Here is a 20,287-nt window from a genome sequence, read left to right on the forward strand (position 1 = left end):
CCTCCTACTTTAAAGCATTCTGCAGTCTTTGTGTTAATTTGCTTTTGTTGTCCAGACAGTAATACTTTCTAAGAGTCAAGTTTAGTGCTTTCACAGTCCAAATAGGCTATGTATATATAATTTATAAGATACATTAAAATGTCCCTTCACAGATTTACTGAGGTCAATATCAGCATCAGAAATTACTGAGGGCTCATTTGGTGTGATTACTATGTAAGTAGCTAAACAGTAGGAAAAGCAGTTCTCTGTAAATGTTCCAGTTTAATATCCCTGCTCAGAATTGTTTAGGCTACATGAGATAATTGTGGTTATTTTTTTCCGTAATATTTACTGTTGAGAATTTGGCTGAGCAACTGAATGAAGAATACTTTGTTGTTGCAGATGAGCTTTTCTGAATATAAAATTCAGGAAATTCAAGATTGCAGTTCCCACAGCAACCATGGTTTTTTTCTTGGCTTCTATTTAGGGTTTAGAATTACTGGGATAAATACTGTTCCCAGTTCCTCTGACTTTTCCCATGTTGATGTGAGATGAGAACTTGGCTCATGATTTGAGAGTAACTTTTCTGCCTGAATAGTTTCAATTTGTATTTTTTTCTAGACATAGATGTGGGAATAATTATTTCATCTTTTTAATCTTTAAGTTTTTTTTCTTCAAATCTAAACATTTTTCCAGTGTTCAGTATAAATTGCATGGTCCCACAGTGTGCACACATTATCCCTCACTTTATTGCTACTGAGAAAGTCTTGTCATGATATTTTAGATGGAGAATGTGCGAGGAAATTCAGTATCTGAAAAAAAACCCTCCCTTTTGGCAGAATCATATAGACTGATTCAGAAACTTAATTCAGAGGGTGTGGACACATCTATCCTATAATAATTGGTCCTAATAAGCTTTGAGGGTTCTCAGTTACTTACAGTTAGGATACTCATAGAATCATCATAGAATCACCAAGGTTGGAAAGGACCTCCATCATCTAGTCTAACAGTCCACCTGCTACCAATATTTCCCCACTAAATTGTGTTCCTAAACGTTTCTTGAACACCTCCAGGGAGCCACCTCCCTGAGCAGCCCATTCCAGCGTCTGGCCACTCTTTCAGAGAACAGATTTTTCCAAATATCCAACCTGAAATATTCAAATATGTTCACAGGTATTTTTGTTGAATAGTTAAAAATAAAAGCAGCAAAGAGCAAAGCACTTTTTCGTGGTGTCAGCTGTCTTCTGTGATCATCAGGTACACCTCAGACTGTGTTCTGAAGTGGTCACTGTGGTACCTTAATGTGCAGGTTTTAAGTAATGTGTAATGCCTCAATTAGGAGTCAAGCACCAAAGCATCTGAATGTTTACTTCATCTACTTTTATCATTGTGTAGAGTTTTTTTTTTGTTTTTTTTTGTTGTTGTTGTCTGTAACTAAAATGAAGAACTTTGTGGGCTTTTTTAATTTGAATTATGATAGCAAAACATTTTTAGTAGGCTCTGTACTAAAATAGAAGTCGTTTCTAGTTTAAGACAGCCGTTTCAAATATAAAGCTTTTGCAGGAAAGGAAGTTATTTAAAAATGAATACTTCAAAGGAATATTCAACCGTGGCTGTAGCTTTTCTGTTTCTTTCCACAATAACCTAAAATGAGCTCCCTGTTTTATTTCATTTTTTCTTCAGAGATAGGAAAGGACAAAGACACGTACACAGATGATTCAGAACATGGGAATTACGATGTTCGTACAGATCAGTCATTGCTCATTCAAAACAAGCTCACCAGGCAGAAAGCAGAACCTCGAACTAAAACATCTTTGAAGGTAACGAACACAAAGCTTCATTAAATTGTATCAATTGCAACTATATGCTTAAACATTTTCAAAATATAAGTTCTATGGGGTTAGTTAAGCCAAAGTTCAAATAAAGAGGCATTTCATGGAAGGAATTGCAGGAGGTTCCTTACAGAATTAGTGCAGGGAATTCTCTGTAGCAGAAGTCACCCAAAATTATGGCAAATGTTGTAATGGTTTATAATGTCCCATTTGAGAGACTGTAGCCTTCTTGTGAAAAATTGACCATGCGCAGGATTGAGAGCATAAGTCTCCAAGCATGGATTGAAAAAAAAACATCTCACCAGACCAAACTGACAAGTAATCTCAGCTAGTAATCAGTTAATCACAGTACTTATCTCAGTGCATTTCCTTCTAGAGTTCATCTACCATAATGCCAAAGAATTATGATTGATTTTAAGCTTAAAATAGGTTTGTTTTTGTTTTCCCTCTAGATTGGGAGATCTGTGGTTTTCCTCTGAACCATGCATAGTTTATTGTAAGCATAAGACACTTGACTTATTCTCACGAAGTTCTGAGTGATTTATCTCTTCAAGCACTAGAAGATTGTGTATTCTTCAGTACAGTTTTAAATAACGATTCTCAGTTTTTGATATATAAAACTGTCAATAATACTTTGCTGCAAATCTAGAACTGCCTAAATTTCTTTAACATCATTTGTTCTTCATAAAGTGCACTTTTCAGTAGGCCATTATACAGTTCTGACATACATCATGCCCTTTATATTTTGTCATTTTAGCACCGAATGCATGTTTCAATATGAGTCTTCTATCTGATAGCTTGTTTTCTCAGTCCTGCTGTACTGTATTCACTACAGGATTCTCTAAGACATACAGCAAGTCAACATGATCTCTGGGACTGACCATTGGATGCTTTCATGAAAAGCTTTTTTTTTTAAATCATGATAGCTATCTGATAACTTTGAAATAAGTTTATAGATAATGATGTGTATAGACTTGGAAACCTGTAATGGGGAAATGACGCTTCAGCAATGACAGAGGAGGGTTACAGGTTTTTTATTGGAGTTCTGTTTTAACAGAACATTATTTGTTTTTATTATGTACTTGGACAAAGCCTTTTGTGTTAAATGTGAGGTAACAAAAAAATGCAGAACATGGAATTTGCAGGATTTAAGGAATATTATAGGTAATTGATTATTTTTCACAACAATAAGGCAGCTTAAAAAAGTTTAGTCACAGATAACGTCTGTCTAGTAACAGGCTTCTCACAGTAACTGCTCATTCTGCCAAAGCAAGACATTCTTCTGTTTTCATGTAAAATACAAAATGACTCTATTTTCCTGCACACAGGACTAAAATAAAGTTTATAGGCAGCCGGCAAGTTAACTTTCTTTCAGAGTTCAAGAGGCCCCTAATATTTGTATTAAGTTTAAACAAAAATACCATTTTTGTGTCTCAACCTTTGTACATCCTGACCCACTGAAAAAGCCTTTTTTGAGTCTTCTTTAGCCACATCTGACTTCCAGCCTTGACAAGTTTCATTATAGCAATCACTTTGGAAGCTTCCTTTGGCTTTTATACCGTTTTTTGTAAATGAGACATTCTCCTTCTGTTTAGTGTTTGTCTGCCTCCGCAGGAAAAAGGCAGAGGAGATTTATATAAGCCTTACAGTGGAAGAGAAGGTTACTGTCTTGCCTATGGAACAGCGTACAGACCCTTCTGGCAGTTAGTGGAAGTTGTCTAGGGAACATTTAGCTTAGATTGCTAGAACACTAGCAAAAAGGAACTTCAGTTTCTTTTTGGGACTGTTGAAAGTTGCAGTGAAAAGGAGAGAAGACAGCTTTGCAGGAGGTAAGTGCTCTCATATACAAATAAACAGCTGGCATTATTAATAACAAGTCTTCTTAATCAACCAGATCAGAAATACTGCCCCTAATGCAGCCTAAAAAGTTAAAAGTGTATAATTCTTCTCCGCAATGATTCTGATTTAGGCTTGGTTTGGAAGTATTGTTTAGCACCTGAGAGACTCAGGGACAAATGGTGTTTTGCAGCTAATGCTTGATGTCTTGGTGATGAGCAGTAACAAAAGTTCTGGCAGGATGAAAGCCAGTGTACGTTTTTGGGGGGAACTGTCTAGTGATCCACATTGCATACATGATGTGTGCTCGCCATGAATCTGCCTTGCATGATGGCAGTTTTAAAAGCCTTAACAAACATCAGATAATATAGGCAAGAGCACCTTGATTCCAATATTAATCTTGGTAATCATCTACTTTACTCATTTCCTTCATTGTGATATATAACTCTTAATTCTCTGCAGTGTAGCCTGATATTTTAAAATCCACATGAATTTCATATTGACAACCTAAGAGTTGTTCAGACCTATTAAAAAAGTTGTCTTTGTTGTCCATGTTTGCTTTGTTTTCAGCACCAACTGCTACAGAGATTCTTTAGAAAGCATGACTTCCCTCTGCCAAGGGATCTCATGCAGAGGAATGCCAGCAAGTGACAGTTGAACAGAATATGACATAAGTGGTTAGGTGCTAATTGTGAGTGAAACGTAGGAAATGAGAAGGTCCCTGAGTGGAAGATTGATATTTGAAATGTTCTAGTTCCTCTAAGAAAGGAAAGTGAGCTAAACAGTTTTTGTCATTTGAACGGGAAGCTAAAGATGCCCAATGAAGTAGTGAAGCAGTGAATTATTTTGGTACCAGTGACTATAACACGCATAGTGGCAAGATGGGAATATTTGAGAAATTGTACTTGTATTTCTTTCTATTTACTGCATTAGTGTTACTGGCCTTAATCAGATGAATTTTTTCCCTAAGTAGTGTTTTTTGCAGTCTGAAAAGATAAAGAAAGGGGTTCTAGGAAAACTTGCCCATGTTATCACGATGGGCTCATCGGAAGTACAAAGAAGGGCTAGTACAGTGGCCTAGTTTACTGCCTATTGTGTTATCCACCTCTATCCACTATAATACTGCATGTAAAAAATAGCTTTGTGTTGGATAGGATCTGACGCAGGTTCTCTTTCAGACTCTGGAAATGTGTAACTTGTAAAAATTTGAAATAAATCTTAAATAAATGAATGCTTAAAATGTGGAGAATTGTTTCCAATTAGCTGCTGAAAATTCAGTGTGACATGAGTAAAACTCATTGTGTTCAGTGTAAATTACTACTGTGATTACTGAAAGAGCTACCAGTGAAAACCTGAAACACATTGCTTAGGCTTTTAATTGGATTCTGTTGAATTTCGAGCATGTTTCTTCTGCAAAGCAAATAATCCATTTAAAAAAATTTCACATAAGTTGTTTGGAAAAATTGAATAAATCAATTGTATTCCCAGAATTAATATATTTTTCAATCTCATTTTTTTTTTATTTTCCATGCTTCTGCAGGATTTTTCTCGTTCTGTTGCTGTCATGTTTAAGTGCATGATGTTGAGTTACAGTTTCTTAAACTTTATTTGTGCCATCTGTTCTAATCCTGTCAATTTATCTCTAATTTCAGGTACATTATTTCACTCAATCTATCTTGCTCATGTATTCCATGGAAGTCAGGAATGCATGCTCAAAGAGGAGGGTTGGTGATTAAAATTGTTGTAGTGTATAAATCAGAACAAGAAATGGTCATCTGTCAACAATGTACAAGAAGGGAGAACAGCCTGGTAATGCAGTCTAATAACATAAAAGTAAATAAAGTTAAAAAGGAATGATAACAGATAAAACCATTACCTCAGAATAGAGTGACATGGTCAAGTGCAGCACAAGCTAGCGCTGTTTATGCTTTCAGTGCGTGGTTCTCATCTGCTGTGAGGTCTCATTAAAAAACAAAAAAAAGGAAAAGAAGAAAAAGGAATCTTTGAAATTAGTTTGGGAATAGCAGGGAAAGTAGTAAGAAATCTTACCACAGCAAAAGATGCAAGTTTAAAAAAGAAAATAAGAAAGAAAATGTCAGCAATCATGGTCAATATGGTTCCTACTTAGTCTTCCTGTTAAATCTAAAGATCAAATAGAGGTGGTTAAATACTAACAGTGAAAAGTTTTGTTGGAGTCACAGGCTTGATCTGAAACAGAACAAGCATTAACATGGAATCTCAGCTCTGGAAATAAGCCCGTTGCAGTTAGCATTAGTAACATCTATTTCCAAAGAAAACTTAAAGCTGAGAGTTGAGTCATAAGCTCTGAATGTAGACACAAACCACTGAAAAAAACATTATCTTTCAGTGTGAATATTACCACAGATATTTACACAAAGTTCGTGGTAATGATACTAAGGAGAATGAGTAACGAAAATAAGCAGGATGGTTTTCATGAGTCAGCCAGTAATCTCCTTGCCTAATAACATCTTATGAATGCTAGTGAATTGTATTGATAGAAAAGTTTCTCTTATGTGAAATAACCATTCTACTTACTGTGACAACGGGGCAGCTGTTTGTTTATAGGTAATTACATTACCTTAGAAACTCACATATGAGTTCTTGTTCCTCAGATTGTTTCCATGGCTACTTCAGTCTCATACATGATTTGGTAGCCCTGAATTCATCTATTAATATCTCTAAAGCATCTCTTAAAAATTGAAGAGATGAAGAAATACAGAAAACTGTTTTCCTTGCCTTGCATCAAACTACCAGCGTGTTTTTATTGTATGCTACATTCTTCTTCTCTCACTCCTCTATCCCCAGCAGATACTCACTGCAAGAGTACGAAGTCATTTTATATGTTGCAGAATGTTTTACACTGTCCTAATTAGCCTGGAAGACTCCATGCCAATAAACTTTATGGTGACGGTTGTAAAAGTTTGGCGTGTCAGCAGTAGGTCAGTGAACATGTTCACTGGTTAGCTTCCATAAGAAAGCAAATAGCATTCATTTCAAAGTCTATTTCCTTGTCTTTTGTTCTTCTTCAAATGTTTCCTTGTTCTAAGACATTTTCCTAGATCTTTGTATCTCTAAAAATTCTACTGGCAAGGTGGTGCCACCATAGAGGTGATGCTGGGGCGAAGTATTGACTTAATGCATGCCTGCTGTTTGTTATATGCAGAAGGCACTGGTGTGTAGTACTAACAAAATCATGGAGTACATTATTCTCAACTAAGTTGTTACAGGGATGTCTAATTTTTGAAGATACATTTGAAAAATCTATTAACAGTGAGAACAACCATTCATTAGCGAATTTGTTTACTTACATCTAATGTCTTCAAACTTTGCAAGGGTGCTAGACAGAGGCATAAATATTTTGCTGCAGAAATCGGGAGAAGACTGTCTTTAAACTTTATGACTAAGACATACGAAATAGTTTACCGGAGTTGTCTTCCATTCCTACCATGACTCAACATATTACCAGTGAATAATACTGGACAAATTCATCGTGGGCTCTTTAGCTTTGTTACTTCCAGTGGAGATTCTGTCAGTTGCTTTGGCACTCATGGCGCTCTTGTGCACAGCACTTCTGTTTCTGCTCTGTTTGCTGAGACTGTGCATTATCAAGGCATTGTTTAAGTGATCTTGACAGCTGGCATTCTATCTTCATGTAAGTGTTAATATTAAAGAAGGTGGAGTTGTGAACGTGGAAGTAGAATCATGTAAGTTACATCTACCAAAGGCCAGAAGACTCTCACATCTTCTTTAAAGTTACTTCTATTCTTCATGTCTTTATTGAATGCCATACATTGGGTTACCAGAGACACTGAGATTCACTGCTTTCATTTCCAGTAACAGAATCACTTTTTTCTTATTACGTTGTTTCTTTCTCTCACAAATTCCCTGGTGCGGAAAAAAAAAAAAAAAAAAAAAAAAAAAAGAGCAGAGAAAAAGAAAAAAAAGGCAACTCAACAAGCCTTCTTTTAATGTTACTTCATTACTGCTAAGTTGCACTAGACAATCTCCAGAGGTCCCTTCCAACTCCTGTAATTCTGTGATTCTGTTGCACATTTAGTTGTCAGAATTCACATCCAATTCCGTTTTAGGGTGGAAATAAATTTTGTTCCAAACATCATCGCCTTGCAATAAAGAGATCTTGAGGAGAAAGTTTAGTAATTATCAAATGTAAAAGAAGAATTTTGAGACTCAGTCTTGTGTGTCCACCTATAGTTTCAATCACAGATAGTGTTCTGTTGGTATCTTTAATTTCTTTTAAATAATCTTACGAATTTGAATCCAAATTCCACAACCTGCACAGAGATCAGTTGAACTTCATCATCTCTTGTAGGGGAAAAATAAACACATTTTGCTGTGGTGTCTCAATTCTTGTGTGATATATCAGTAAGCATTGAAGTAACTGAATCCTACCTTTGTTGGCTATGGCTGGGAAATGGTGTTCTTGGATGTTCTTATAAATGCGAAACTACCTTAGATTCTTTTCAGAAAGTGAATGATGGTCCTTGAACTCAGAAATTGAAACACAGTCTGTTCACGGAGCTACACGTCAAAGTAAAAGTTGTCTGTCCTTGTATATATCTACTTGTGTCAGAATGTCCTGATCTGGGCTGAGTCCAAGCCACTTTGTGCATGCTGCCAGGTTAGCACTCTCATTGTGTTTTGTTTGGCCGTTACTTCAAATTTCAGGAAAATGTGAAGCAGATCTTAAAGTGTTATTAGTAAAGGTCTGCTTTCCAACTATCTGCTTTGCCCATGAATGTTAATGAAAATCTTATGCATAAAACTAACAAGTTAAGCAATTTTGTCCATGTCAGACTCTATTTACTGAGTGTTGATAGTAAGAATAAATTAAACTATCAGAGAAACACATGTGGAATCTAGTAAATGTGACTTTTCATAGGTTAGACTCACGGTTAAGTACTTGGTTTTGCCTTGATAAAAGTTCTCTTATCACTCTTCGAACTAGAGTTATTAATGGCATGTTTAGACATACATCAATTTGATGATTCCACTATGTTAAAGCTTCAGTCTTGAATTTCTTCGTGAACGGTCAGTTGTTGTCTGTACTATATCACTGTATAAATGAATGCCAAGATAATTTATGATGGCTATTTATTAACCCCTTCGAATCACTAACACAAAAATAGAAAATGCAATAAACTATTTCTAAAAATTAGCCAGATGAGTAGTGATTGAAATTGCAAGCTTAAGAAAGCTCTGCATTGAGGAAAACAATACTTCAATGCAGAGCTTCATTTTTATGTCAAAGGTGAACATTAAAAGGTTCCAATTTAGCTTCAAAATGTTTAATATTAAATATTCTCTCATATTACCGTTATATATGAGGGCTGCTCCGAAAGTAATGCCTCCTGTTTTATTTTGTCGTCTCATGACGTCAGAGGTGGATGTTGATGATATGGCAGTAGAAGTTGAACATTCCTACCAGTGTTGCATTGCACGTTCTTGCCATGCGACAGATGGCAGCAGAGGGGCACTCTGGCAGAATAGCAACATTTAACTTTTAAATGATTAGGCCTGGCAATATTACCTCTCTGAAACGGAGGAATTTTGGCAATCACCTCAGGCAACCTAAGCAGCTGAGAAAGTTTCAGCTGTTGTTGGTACTCTTGGTGAGGCTCTTTTCTCCACAGATTGATTGCATACGAAGTCAATGTTGTCAATGGAATTTTGAAGCATTTTTAGTTATTTCTTACATAACTTTAAAACCAGGAACTCAGCACAAGGATTGTAATTAAAATTTGTCTCCTTCTGACTTATCTGTGAGTTGGTGATGGAAATAACATTACGGTTACAGAAAGCTGGGATGTGTGCTACGTGGATTCAGGATGTTGTTATTAAAAGCACATAAAATTGTTATATTTTGCTTCTGTCGTGTACTAACAGGATTTCCAGCAATCTGCTGCCAATCACCAGTGAATTCAATTTGGCATATTTAGCACTTCACTGGAGATACCTTGGGAATCTGTGGTTTCTAGTGTAGAGCACAACGAGTTTACCACAACTGGGAAGCTGAAAACCTAATAACATGCATTTTTCCAAGAGTTTATTGTGTCAAGGCACAGTTCTCTGAATTAAGCTGTTCAGATGTTGCAAGATGATGCTTTATGAAAGGAGTGTATAAGTTTCTATTCTGCCTTATTTTCTGTTTTTTTTCTTCGAATGAGCTGAATCTCCTAAGAAATGCTGGTTCTTTCATTTAGTCTGTTATTATTGCCCAAAGGTTCTGCCGATTTCTTTACCCTACATGGCTTATTAGGATAGTCCTTCTTAGTTCCTGTACCTTTCCAGCAGCAGGTCTTCAAAGAGAATTTCTCAAACAAAACATAAATAGGTTTCCATACCAGACTCCAAGTGTAGGAAAGGTGATCAGGTGGCTGCTGCTGATATAAACATTGATCAGGCTGATTTTGCACCTGTTTTCCAAGTCAAACAGGAAATATTAATTCTTTGATTGCAATTAATGTTCTCTTTTCTCCGTACACATTATGGAGCCCCTTCAGATCAGCTGAAATCACTGTTAAATTATGTATAATAAATGTGTATAAATATCACCAGTTAAATTATTTCACTGACGTGAAACCAGCAAAGCAAATGTAGCAGTGGCTTCACTATTACACGTTTCAGTCTGTGCATTTGTAAGAATCAGATCCTCTGAAAATGTTCTGAGATGAACAGATGGGAAATTTCTTTCTACTGACAGTGCAGATCATTATTTATTGAACGCTGCCCCTGGAGATTTCTGTTCAGTGGAGATGAACCTGAGGGCATATTTGCACCACTGTTAATCTGCTCTTGCAGTAAAGTTTTTTTCCAGGAGAGAAGAGCAAGGTGAACAATGTCTAGAAAGTCTAGTCCAAAGGAAAGGTAGAGGTGTCCTACTGAAAGGGAAATTTAATTTGCAGAATGTCTGTACAGAAACTGCATGAGCAGAAACTATAAGATATACATCATCTCTCCCCATGGGGGAATTTTGGGCAGGCTTCTCCTGTTGTTTTGCCAACTTCATGGAACATAAAAAGAAGCCAATTCAAGTCAGCTTTTGTGAAAAGCTTATGCTGGAATACTACATTGCTACCCCAAAGCATCATTCTTATCTGCAAGTCATTACAAGAATTACTGAAATTGAGTGGGTTCTGGCAAAGAAGAGTGGTAGAAGTAGATAGAGAAGGTAAGGGGTAGAAGAGGAAATAAGAGATTACTTGTGAGCAGTGAGGGAAATATGTGAACAAGCACTTTTGGGACTAATGCTGCTACCTGCTGAAGAATGTAGGAGCAATTTGAAGGTGACAGAAAAAGGATGCCCGCTTGGTCTTCCTCATTAAAATGAGGTGCAAGACAGTGGGTAGTTAGGCCTGCCAGTGATGCCAGTAAAGAGTATGCCAGAGGATGAGCAACATCCAAACTGTAAAAACACAGGAAGCTATGCAAAAGTAGGAGAATCCATAAACCCTGCTTTACTGTTGAATTTTGTCTTTCAAGGGCAGAATGGTATAGAAACAGGGTTCCTGTGTCATAGATGTCATTTTTTAAAAATTCTTTTTTTACAAGTGGGTCTGTGTATAAGGACTGCACTATTCTAGTCATGATATGAAATGTGATTTGGGTTTCTAGTATACTTTTAAAAACACCTTTCAGTTCCCAGAACAAATGCAAGTTTACACTGCTGCGAGTAAGATTTGAATGTATTATTTTTGGTCAGATATCTAGAAGTAAAAAGCAAACATGAATAAAAGCCTTGTTTTGTTGTGGGTTTGTATTTGTTTGTTTGTCAGTGATAAGATTTAGTGATCCTGTAAACCTGTTGAAGCACAACATGAAAGTCACAGCTCCAGGCAAGTAGGACTATGTTTAGATCTAAAATACCCATTTTCTATTTACATATTCATTATTGAAATATGTAGGCAGGTATGTACCTTGGAGCATATAGTGGGTGCTTTCGTGGGTTGCTTTGAAAAGTTGCATCCAGAAAATAAAGGCAACTGAGGCCATCACAAGCTGCTGGGGAGAAAAAAAACCTAATTGTATTTAAATGGAAGCTTACATTTACATAATATTTCCAAAGATGAGTTGATGCAATTTTGTAGCAATGAATGGTCTGAGAATTGCTCATTGGTTGTTGTTCTGGAAGGAAGAAAACAGAGAAGGAAGAATAATCTTAGAAAACATTTTTTGCAGACTTGAGAAGACCTCAGAAACACTGAATGTGTAGAAAGTTAGCTGTGAGGTGTATGGGAGTATTAAAAAATAAAACACCTTGCACAAACAAACGAGCTGGTATCCAGTGTCTCTGCTGCTGGCATCACACACCAACACATGGTTCCACTTATGAAAGGAGAGAGTAATAGTTGGGTATGACTGAATTTTATTAATGACTGAGCTTTATCTCAAACAGTCCAAATAAGATACAATTCCATGAGAAACAGTCTAGCTGATAAAAAGTAATGCATCATCAACAGACTTCTGATGGTGCGAGTGATGCATTTTCCTTAAAACTCCCATGCATGTTCTGGACAGACTGCTGTGCTGAAATGGTGCTGCAGCCTCCAGAAGACGGCAGCTGTTTCTCAGTTTGCCTTTTCAAATTTCAGACTCTTCATAGGCTGACACCAATTGATATAGTCGCCGTCTATTCTGAATCATGCAAAACACAGGCTGTAAAAATAGCTTGCAGTAGCACAGCGTAAAGCGGGCTTTTCCGTATTGAATCAGAGGATCCATTGCGTTTACAAGTGTGAGGGAAGGAACTAGACGAGACTTAAGCACTTTGCAAAAGGACTTCGGCTGGGGTATCTGAGGAAACGTCCTCATCAGTAGTGTTTCCTTTTTATTTTTTTGAAATTATTTTTCTTCAGGAAAAAAAAAATAGGATTGTTTCATAAAATTTTCCAGGTACCAAACTTGGTTTAATTTCCCTGTCTTTCAGCTTCATTAATTCTGATAGGAAAGTAAGTATTAGAAGTGTTCATATCTATACACACTAGATAGAAATTGTAGGATTTTTTGCACTGCTGATAGAAATGGCTAGATTGTGATTGTTGTAAAGTTATTTTAGTTTGTTCTGTTCTAATTGAGATGAACTCCTGAACAACCAATGCAGAAGAACTGCCTGTTCTTGTGACTTGCTCTTTATATATTCATCCCGTGGATATGTGGACATCTCTGTGCTTCAGGAAGTGCTGTGCTACAGGGAACTTGTGATGGATCCGTTCATCTTTATGAATGCTGTATTTAACAGATTTTAATTTTATCTTCTCCAGACTGATGCCATGGCATCGTCAGGCCTCTTCTTCAAAGATGGCAAGAAACGCATTGATTACATCCTGGTCTACAAAAAGTCGAGTCTACAGGTAGAAAAAAGAAGCACATTTGAGAAGAATTTGAGAGCAGAAGGGCTGATGTTAGAACGAGAGGTGAGTTCTTAGTTGATGTGGTATAAAGCAAACCTTGCAATGCTGTCTTCCTGGACTAAACTTATAACAGATTCCTGATGATTCGTAAGTGTTTCTGGTCAGACTTGTCCCTTTGTTCACTGCTAATATATTAATCATAGAATCATAGAATGGCTTGGGTTGGAATGCATCCCATCAAGCTCCCAAGTTCCTGCAGCAGGCAGGGCTGCCAACCTCCCCATTTAATACCAGCCCAGGCTGCCCAGGGCCCCATCCAAACTGGCCTTGAATACCTCCAGGGATGGGGCATCCACAGCCTCTCTGCGCAGCCTGTTCCAGCACCTCACCACTCATAGTAAAGAACTTTCCCTGATATTTAACCTAATAATAACACTAATTTGACAGTGTGTAATGTGTCTTGCTTATGCACACTTATATGTGTACATACACTCACACGCATCCCCCCGTGTAACATCACTTCTAAATAGATGTAGTGCAGTACACAGGGGATCATCCAATTCCTTACACTTTCAAAACAGAAGAAATTTCTGTAACCCATGTTGTCTCAGAATCACAGAATCACAGAATGGCCAGGGCTGGAAGGGACCTCAAGGATCATGAATCTCCAACCCTCTGCCACATTGCAAGGCTGCCAACCTTCCCATTAAATACCAGCCCAGGCTGCCCAGGGCCGCATCCAACCTGGCCTTGAACACCTCCAGGGATGGACGGGGCATCCACAGCCTCTCTGGGCAGCTGTTCCAGCACCTCACCACTCTCATAGCAAAGAACTTCCCCCTGACATCCAACCTCAATCTCCCCTCCCCTCCCACCTTAATGTATAACCTGTATGTCTTCTTACAGAATGCCTATTTAATCTCCCTATATTTTTAAACGGGTAATGATGACAAGTTAATCCATCCCTAGCTTACATGTCTGTATTGAGTTCTTTGAGCTAGAATAGTTTACAATTTATATGCTACTTGGCAGGCTTCCAAATTTTCTGGAATGCAATTAGAAAAACAAGCAAACAAACAAAAAAAACAGCCTTTTATTCTAGTCATACTTAGTAAAATATCAGAAGTCATGCCAAGTCTCACTGTTAACCCCCTTTTTCTTTGCATGCTGAAACCTTTGAACACTAAGAGCTTTGAATATTAAGGATTTCTTTCTTTACATTACAAAATGATTTTGTCAGCTTTGCTCTGATCTGTAATAGCTTGTTTTCCCAAGAGTCCAAATTAATATCCCTCTAGGTTCCTAATTAGGTTCCTAATAAAGTTGCTAATACTATAGGGATTAATTAATATTTTTATCTAGATGCTCACCATCAGCCTTTCATATCAATATTTATTTTTAAATTGTTCTCTGCATTGTCAGAAAAAAAAAAGTATTTATGTCCTTGTTTGTCTTTTCCATTCCTTTCTGTGCCTTAGTTTTAATGCTGCTCTTTATTGCACTTTGATGGATATTTTTGCCATGAAATTTGAAAAACTACTTCAAAAGGATGTGAAGCTGCTGTGATGAGGATAACAGTACTGAGAATGTTAACATAAAAATAAACAAATTCAGGAAAACAGCCTTGCATTTTAATGTTCTGTGAATTATTGCTAAAAAAGACATGTATTTAGTCTTTCTTAAAGTAAGTTCCTGTAGTTCATGTGTCTTTTACCTTGATTATTTTCTTTAGCTCAGCTTGGTGGAACTGCTTCATGTGTTCTGTGTGAAAGCAGTAATGTTTTAGCTGCTTGCAAGTCCTTGCAATAGCAATAAAGCACGCTGAAGATTTGTAAATAACTGGCCTGAAAGTCTTGTTAAACTTATTTTTAAGTTTTTAAACATTATTTAGAATCTAATAGGAAAATAAAAACCTGATTTTCAGATATCTATTGAAATAGGAACGATCTTCAGCTGGAGTCAATTTAGAAGCACTGACATTTCAGACAAAATGTGTTTGTATAAGATAGTGATTCTAAATATCAAGCTGTTGAAATTGCTTTCCAGTATTATTTTTTCCTTGTCTTTGGAGAACAATGAAATCCTAGAAGCAATATCAAATAACTTTGACATGACCTTATGGCACTGATGGGCAGAATTTTTGAGCACTTAAAATTCATTTTACTCTCTGACTGAATTTTCCTTTATCTTTGCTTACCAAATCTTGTATAATTCAAGTCTTGGGAGACTTTTATCAGACTCAACTCTACCAAAATGTTTGATTACGAAAAACTCAAGCAAATACATTTGGGACAGGAATTTAACACTGAAATACTGATTAAAAAAAATAAATACAGGAACATTTGGTGTTGAAACTCTTGTTTGTACTCATATAAATATGGGATAAAAAACATTTCTGTAAAATATTCCTCATAATTTTATGGGGAAAAAAAATCATACAGGGATCACATTTGAAGTTGATAACTGTCACCATGCTTAATTTTTTCTGGATTTTCTGTTTTGGCAAATTGGGATCTGCAGGTTTGTCTTATGGCTCTAACAGCTGAACACCACTGCACTATTCTCCTTAAATGTGAGACGGATTGAGGGGTCTCAAAAGGACTCATCTGAAATTATTTTGATGCTTTAAGCCTTTCTTTACTTCAGCTAGGTTTATAAGAACTGTCCTACAGGTTCTTTTTGGCAGTTTCTTGTTCACTCCTATGACAGGATTTGAGGTGGGATGGAAGCTGTTCATTTCCTATTGTCTGTCTCAGCACTTGTGACATTTTCAGGGTTTCATGACAAAATTTAACCTTGAATTTAACCTATTTAGAAGTGTGAGTGCCCCATGGGATTGAATTATTAAATTTGTTTATTTTTTACCACTTTTTGCAGCCAGCTGTAACAAACAGTGATATCATGTTTGTTAAAATTCACTGTCCGTGGGAGACGCTGTGCAAATATGCAGAAAGAATGAACATCAGGATGCCTTTCAGGTAAGGTGGAAACTATTTTAATGAACTTGTAATTTATTGCTTAAAATATATTTTAAAAAACCTATAATATTAGTTACTTTAATACTCAGTTTCTTGCCTGTGCTCAACAAATTCCTTGTGCCTTTTTTGCAGTAAATATTATTGGAATAGTGAATATCTCCTGTAATAACACTGAAATGTTAAAAGGTTTAAATGTTTATTTTCAACTCAATTCATGTTCTTCTCGAGAGAGGAAAGCTTTGTTGTGTGCTGTAAACCTGTGTGACTCATGGAAAATTCCCTTGCAGAACTCCTTTTTCACTTAAATTGCCAAATTCTCCATCTTTCGTATCCCATAATGTGGCTCTCTTGCATTGGTCCTAAGCCAGAAACTTAGTCATTGTGAAGCATCTTTAGCTCAAATCTGGTATCAAATACCCAGTTATATTCTGAGTTTCTACATCATCCCATTAAGTGTTCAAAGTCCTTTCCATTAAAAAATATTTTCTATGACAGTCATCTACTGAGTGCTTAAGAATATTATTATAGAGCCATTTGAGCTCCCCTAATTTGAATGATTCTTGTCTACATTTTAAATATACCACTGAATGTTTGCGTATGTGTACACAAATACATAAACAATCTAAATTCCCATTCCAGAAGTACTTCTTTCTTGCTTTCAATACTTGACATCACAGAAGTTGGGTTTTAACGGCGATTTGAATTCTTTGTCATTTTAGCAACTTCATAGATCTGTAGGGATCTTCAGGAAAAAAAAAAACAAAACAGTCAACTTTCAGAAAACTGCTTTATTTGTAAGCTGCTCATAGTTGTGTTTGTATTCAGTGCTTCACCTTGCTAGTTTGCTTTTGAGTCAAATGCTGCTGGTCAGAAAGAAGCCTACTGCTCACCTCCAGCTCTGTGAGTAGTATGCACTTGGTCACCATTCCTTTTTCTCTTCTAGAGGATTTAAAAAAGAATTAAAGTGAGATCACAAGCTAGACCTTGTATGAATATTTCAAATAAGCTAGTCCTTTGATTGCACTTTTAAAATTAAAATTGAACACAATAGTGAATGCAAAGTAGATTCAGATTAGAGCAGAGGTCCATCTTGCTTTGCAAGCAGCCAGTCTGTTCTGTTCAGTACAGGAGCAGAGCAGCATTCCATGATACCTTCTGTATTTCCAGAAGTCTGTGGTTTACTGACATGCCAAGACAGAATTTGTGTTCACCTTTGTTTTTATTAACCTCTGCTAGCCTTTACATGGATGAAAAAGTAGCCACGTGCACTTCCATAACAACAGCCTGCCGTCACACACTGTAGAATTTAGCTTCATGTTCTGCCAAAAGCACTGTCCTTATTTTGTTTTAAGTCTTGAGCTTGCTTATTTAAGTTCAACTTTTCTAAACTCGATGGCACCTATTGTTTCCTGAGCTATTATCCTCATTCAGTGGGCAAGGGAAGCTCAAATCATACCATAATTGCAATGAACTAGTCCTAAGAACAGGTTATTTGACTTTATCAGAATAATCAGCAGCTTCTGTCTGTTTTGGATACATAACCGAAGAAAAGAACTTAACCTTCATGGCAGTGTTTCAATGCAGGGAATGCATCATCCTGTGCAGCACTGCAAAACTTTGGCTTTCGGTTATGGTCCTTACAACGCCAAGTATCAGTATCATAAATGAATAATACATGAAGAATAAGTCTCCTGAATTGGACTCAGACTTCTTGGGTTTATTCTGCTGAATGCAGGAATGTAAACACAATCTACAGAGTTATTATATATGTTAATAAAAATTTCTTTTCCTTAGAAGTAACAATTTTTGCACAACCAAAGGACTAACCAGCATCCTAGAACCCAATTTTAGCATGGCATGATGCCTAAATATGTTGGCAGATTCATAATATGCATAATGTAAGCAATATGAGATGGAATTTTTTTCTAGCATTTCAAAACGCTGCGAGAATCAGTTACCTTCAAATATAATAAATGTAAATGCTTTCAAAACTAATTTCTGTTGGGACAATATTTAAATCATGACTTAATTATTATTGTTATTATTATTTTTAAAGGTATTTTTGTGAACTATGAGTCAGGAGAAACAAAACTGAGATGGTTCTAAACGCACAAAAAAAGCTCGTTTTATCAGTGTTCACAAGTATTTCTTGTGAAACATAAGTTATCCTTGAGTATCGTGAAGTTGTTTCTGGTTCTAACTGGGCTCCATTTGTGCAGAACAGCTAAGAGTGATTTAAGTGGAACGTTGGAAGCTTTGAAAAATGAATCAATAAATCTGAATCTCTGGATTACTAATACTAATCTAAATCTCTGGAGGTCCCTTCCAACCCCTACAATTCTGTGATTCTGTGATTCTGTGATGTCTACAGATGCTGTAATAATTCTTTTTGGTTTCACTTACAACTCTACCTAGCTGTACCAAGTGTCAGGCTGCCAACAGCCTACAGATTGCTGGACAGATGAATTTGTTATTTTGGTGTATCTTAATGAATCTCAAATACTGTACAGATGGGCAGTTGCAAATCTTGTTATCTCTGTTGGTTCTGGTTGAATTTATCATCTGATGGAGATTTACGTACACCTCCAGAGTGGGAATGCCATTTTTATGTGGGTTAGAATGAAGGATGAGGGAGAATATCAACTGAAAATAATGTTAAGCCTTCATGTTAATGTGTCTACATAAGCTTGCTTTCATTCCTCCTAAATAAATGAACCACATACAAGATGGAAGGATTTAGGCAAGTTTTAAGTACTACATATGTAAGATGTTGTGAAATGAATACAAACACAACAGCATTTGAACACTGTCTAATGGTGTCTTATGAATGAATCCCTGATCAGATATTATTAGCTACAATACATAGCTGAAATGTAAGTTTCTCTGAGGAGCAAATTTCAGTCTTGAAAATACTCTGTTTCAGTTTAATTTTAAACTGTTTTTCATCTTTCTGTCTATGAAAATGCATGTTTTGTATTGTCTGGTGTTCTTTTCCTAATGTATGTGTCCTTTTCAACTGTCTTTTGCTTGATTATTTTCAGCTGATTTTTGCTGTTCTTTCAGGAAAAAATGTTATTACACTGACTGGAGGAGCAAAACCATGGGCAGGTTGGTGGGTGATGTGTAGCTTCTAATATTCCAAATAGTCACCCAGCTAAATAAAATCCATTTGCAGTTGTAAATTTATCCAGGAAACTTGGATACATCAGATTATTTCACTGAAAACTCAAAATACGTTAGCTCCAAGTGTTAAAATATTCTGTAACAAGATGCAGTACTTTAAAGTTTTGCCAGTTCTCATTTTAGAAATGCAGATGCGCTTATGCCAGGAAAAAAAGTGACCCTTTTCCTGGCAGCAAAGATTTTATACTGAATCCAGCTCTACAGTTACGTCTTCTCCTACAGAGAGATGTTTCTTTAGCATGTAAGCTACTTTTGAGCGCACGTCTTCAGTCTGAATTCTCTCGTCAGCTATTTCTTTGGAGGTGCAAATGTATCATCTCTCATATGCATTGTGTTGATCAGGACTAAATCAATGACAAGCTTTGAAGGCTGGTTTGAATTTTTATTTGATAGCTGACAGTAATGTTTTTGCTGCAGTAGAAGACCTTTCACTCTCTGAGCTCTCACAGTATCACCAGGATTGGAAAAGTCCTCCCAGATCATCTGGTCTAACAGTCCAACCTTTCAACCTTTGACTCTGCCATTACTGTAAATGGATCTCTTCCCTGAAAGCCATCCAGCCGTAGCATTGGATGCCAACCTCACCTCCAGTTGCTCCTGGCAGTTAGGAGGGAAGTGAGTGAAGCAGGAGGAGCCTGGGCGAGCCAGGGAACCGTAACTGCCCCCTCCTGCTTTAGTCAGGTGTCATGAAGTCTTGTAAATCCTAATTGCCTGTGGAAAATGTATGAAAATGTTTACAGGAGAAATCTCCTGAAGGAGTTTTATGTTCTGGGTTTTCTTGAGATGAATCTTTAAATTACATTCGATTTTGGTTCTCCTGCTGTTACTTTAGATGATGAAGAGTTCTCATTATTTTCCACGAACAATTTGCAGAGTCTCATGGTAACAGTTTGCAAAGTAATCAGTTAGCAAAAATAGGCAATGTACTGCTGAACATCAAAGTAAGACAAAATACATAAACAAGTTAAAATGAAACAGCCTGTAACATAAATTTACAACTGCATTTTTCCTCTTTCCAATCATCCACATGCTTGCTCCATTTTAGTGTGCATTATGAAAAAGTGATGTGCTTCGTAATGCAAAGGCAAAA

At 36.6% G+C, this 20,287-nt stretch overlaps 1 protein-coding gene across 2 annotated transcripts in view; it reads left to right on the forward strand.

Annotated features, from left to right (window-relative positions):
• Positions 1-20,287, forward strand: part of ANO3 (anoctamin 3) — a gene marked incomplete at both ends in the record, with an annotated part of 160,018 nt that overhangs the window by 98,867 nt on the left and 40,864 nt on the right. For both annotated transcript variants that reach the window (XM_079537349.1, XM_079537350.1), the window contains 4 exons: positions 1,663-1,799; positions 12,947-13,099; positions 15,914-16,014; positions 19,078-19,122. In XM_079537349.1, the coding sequence (XP_079393475.1) occupies positions 1,663-1,799; positions 12,947-13,099; positions 15,914-16,014; positions 19,078-19,122 (436 nt within the window). The remainder of the gene's footprint in view (positions 1-1,662; positions 1,800-12,946; positions 13,100-15,913; positions 16,015-19,077; positions 19,123-20,287) is intronic.

This window comes from Tetrao urogallus (assembly GCF_951394365.1).
Source record: "Tetrao urogallus genome assembly, chromosome: 6".
NCBI lineage: Eukaryota > Metazoa > Chordata > Aves > Galliformes > Phasianidae > Tetrao > Tetrao urogallus.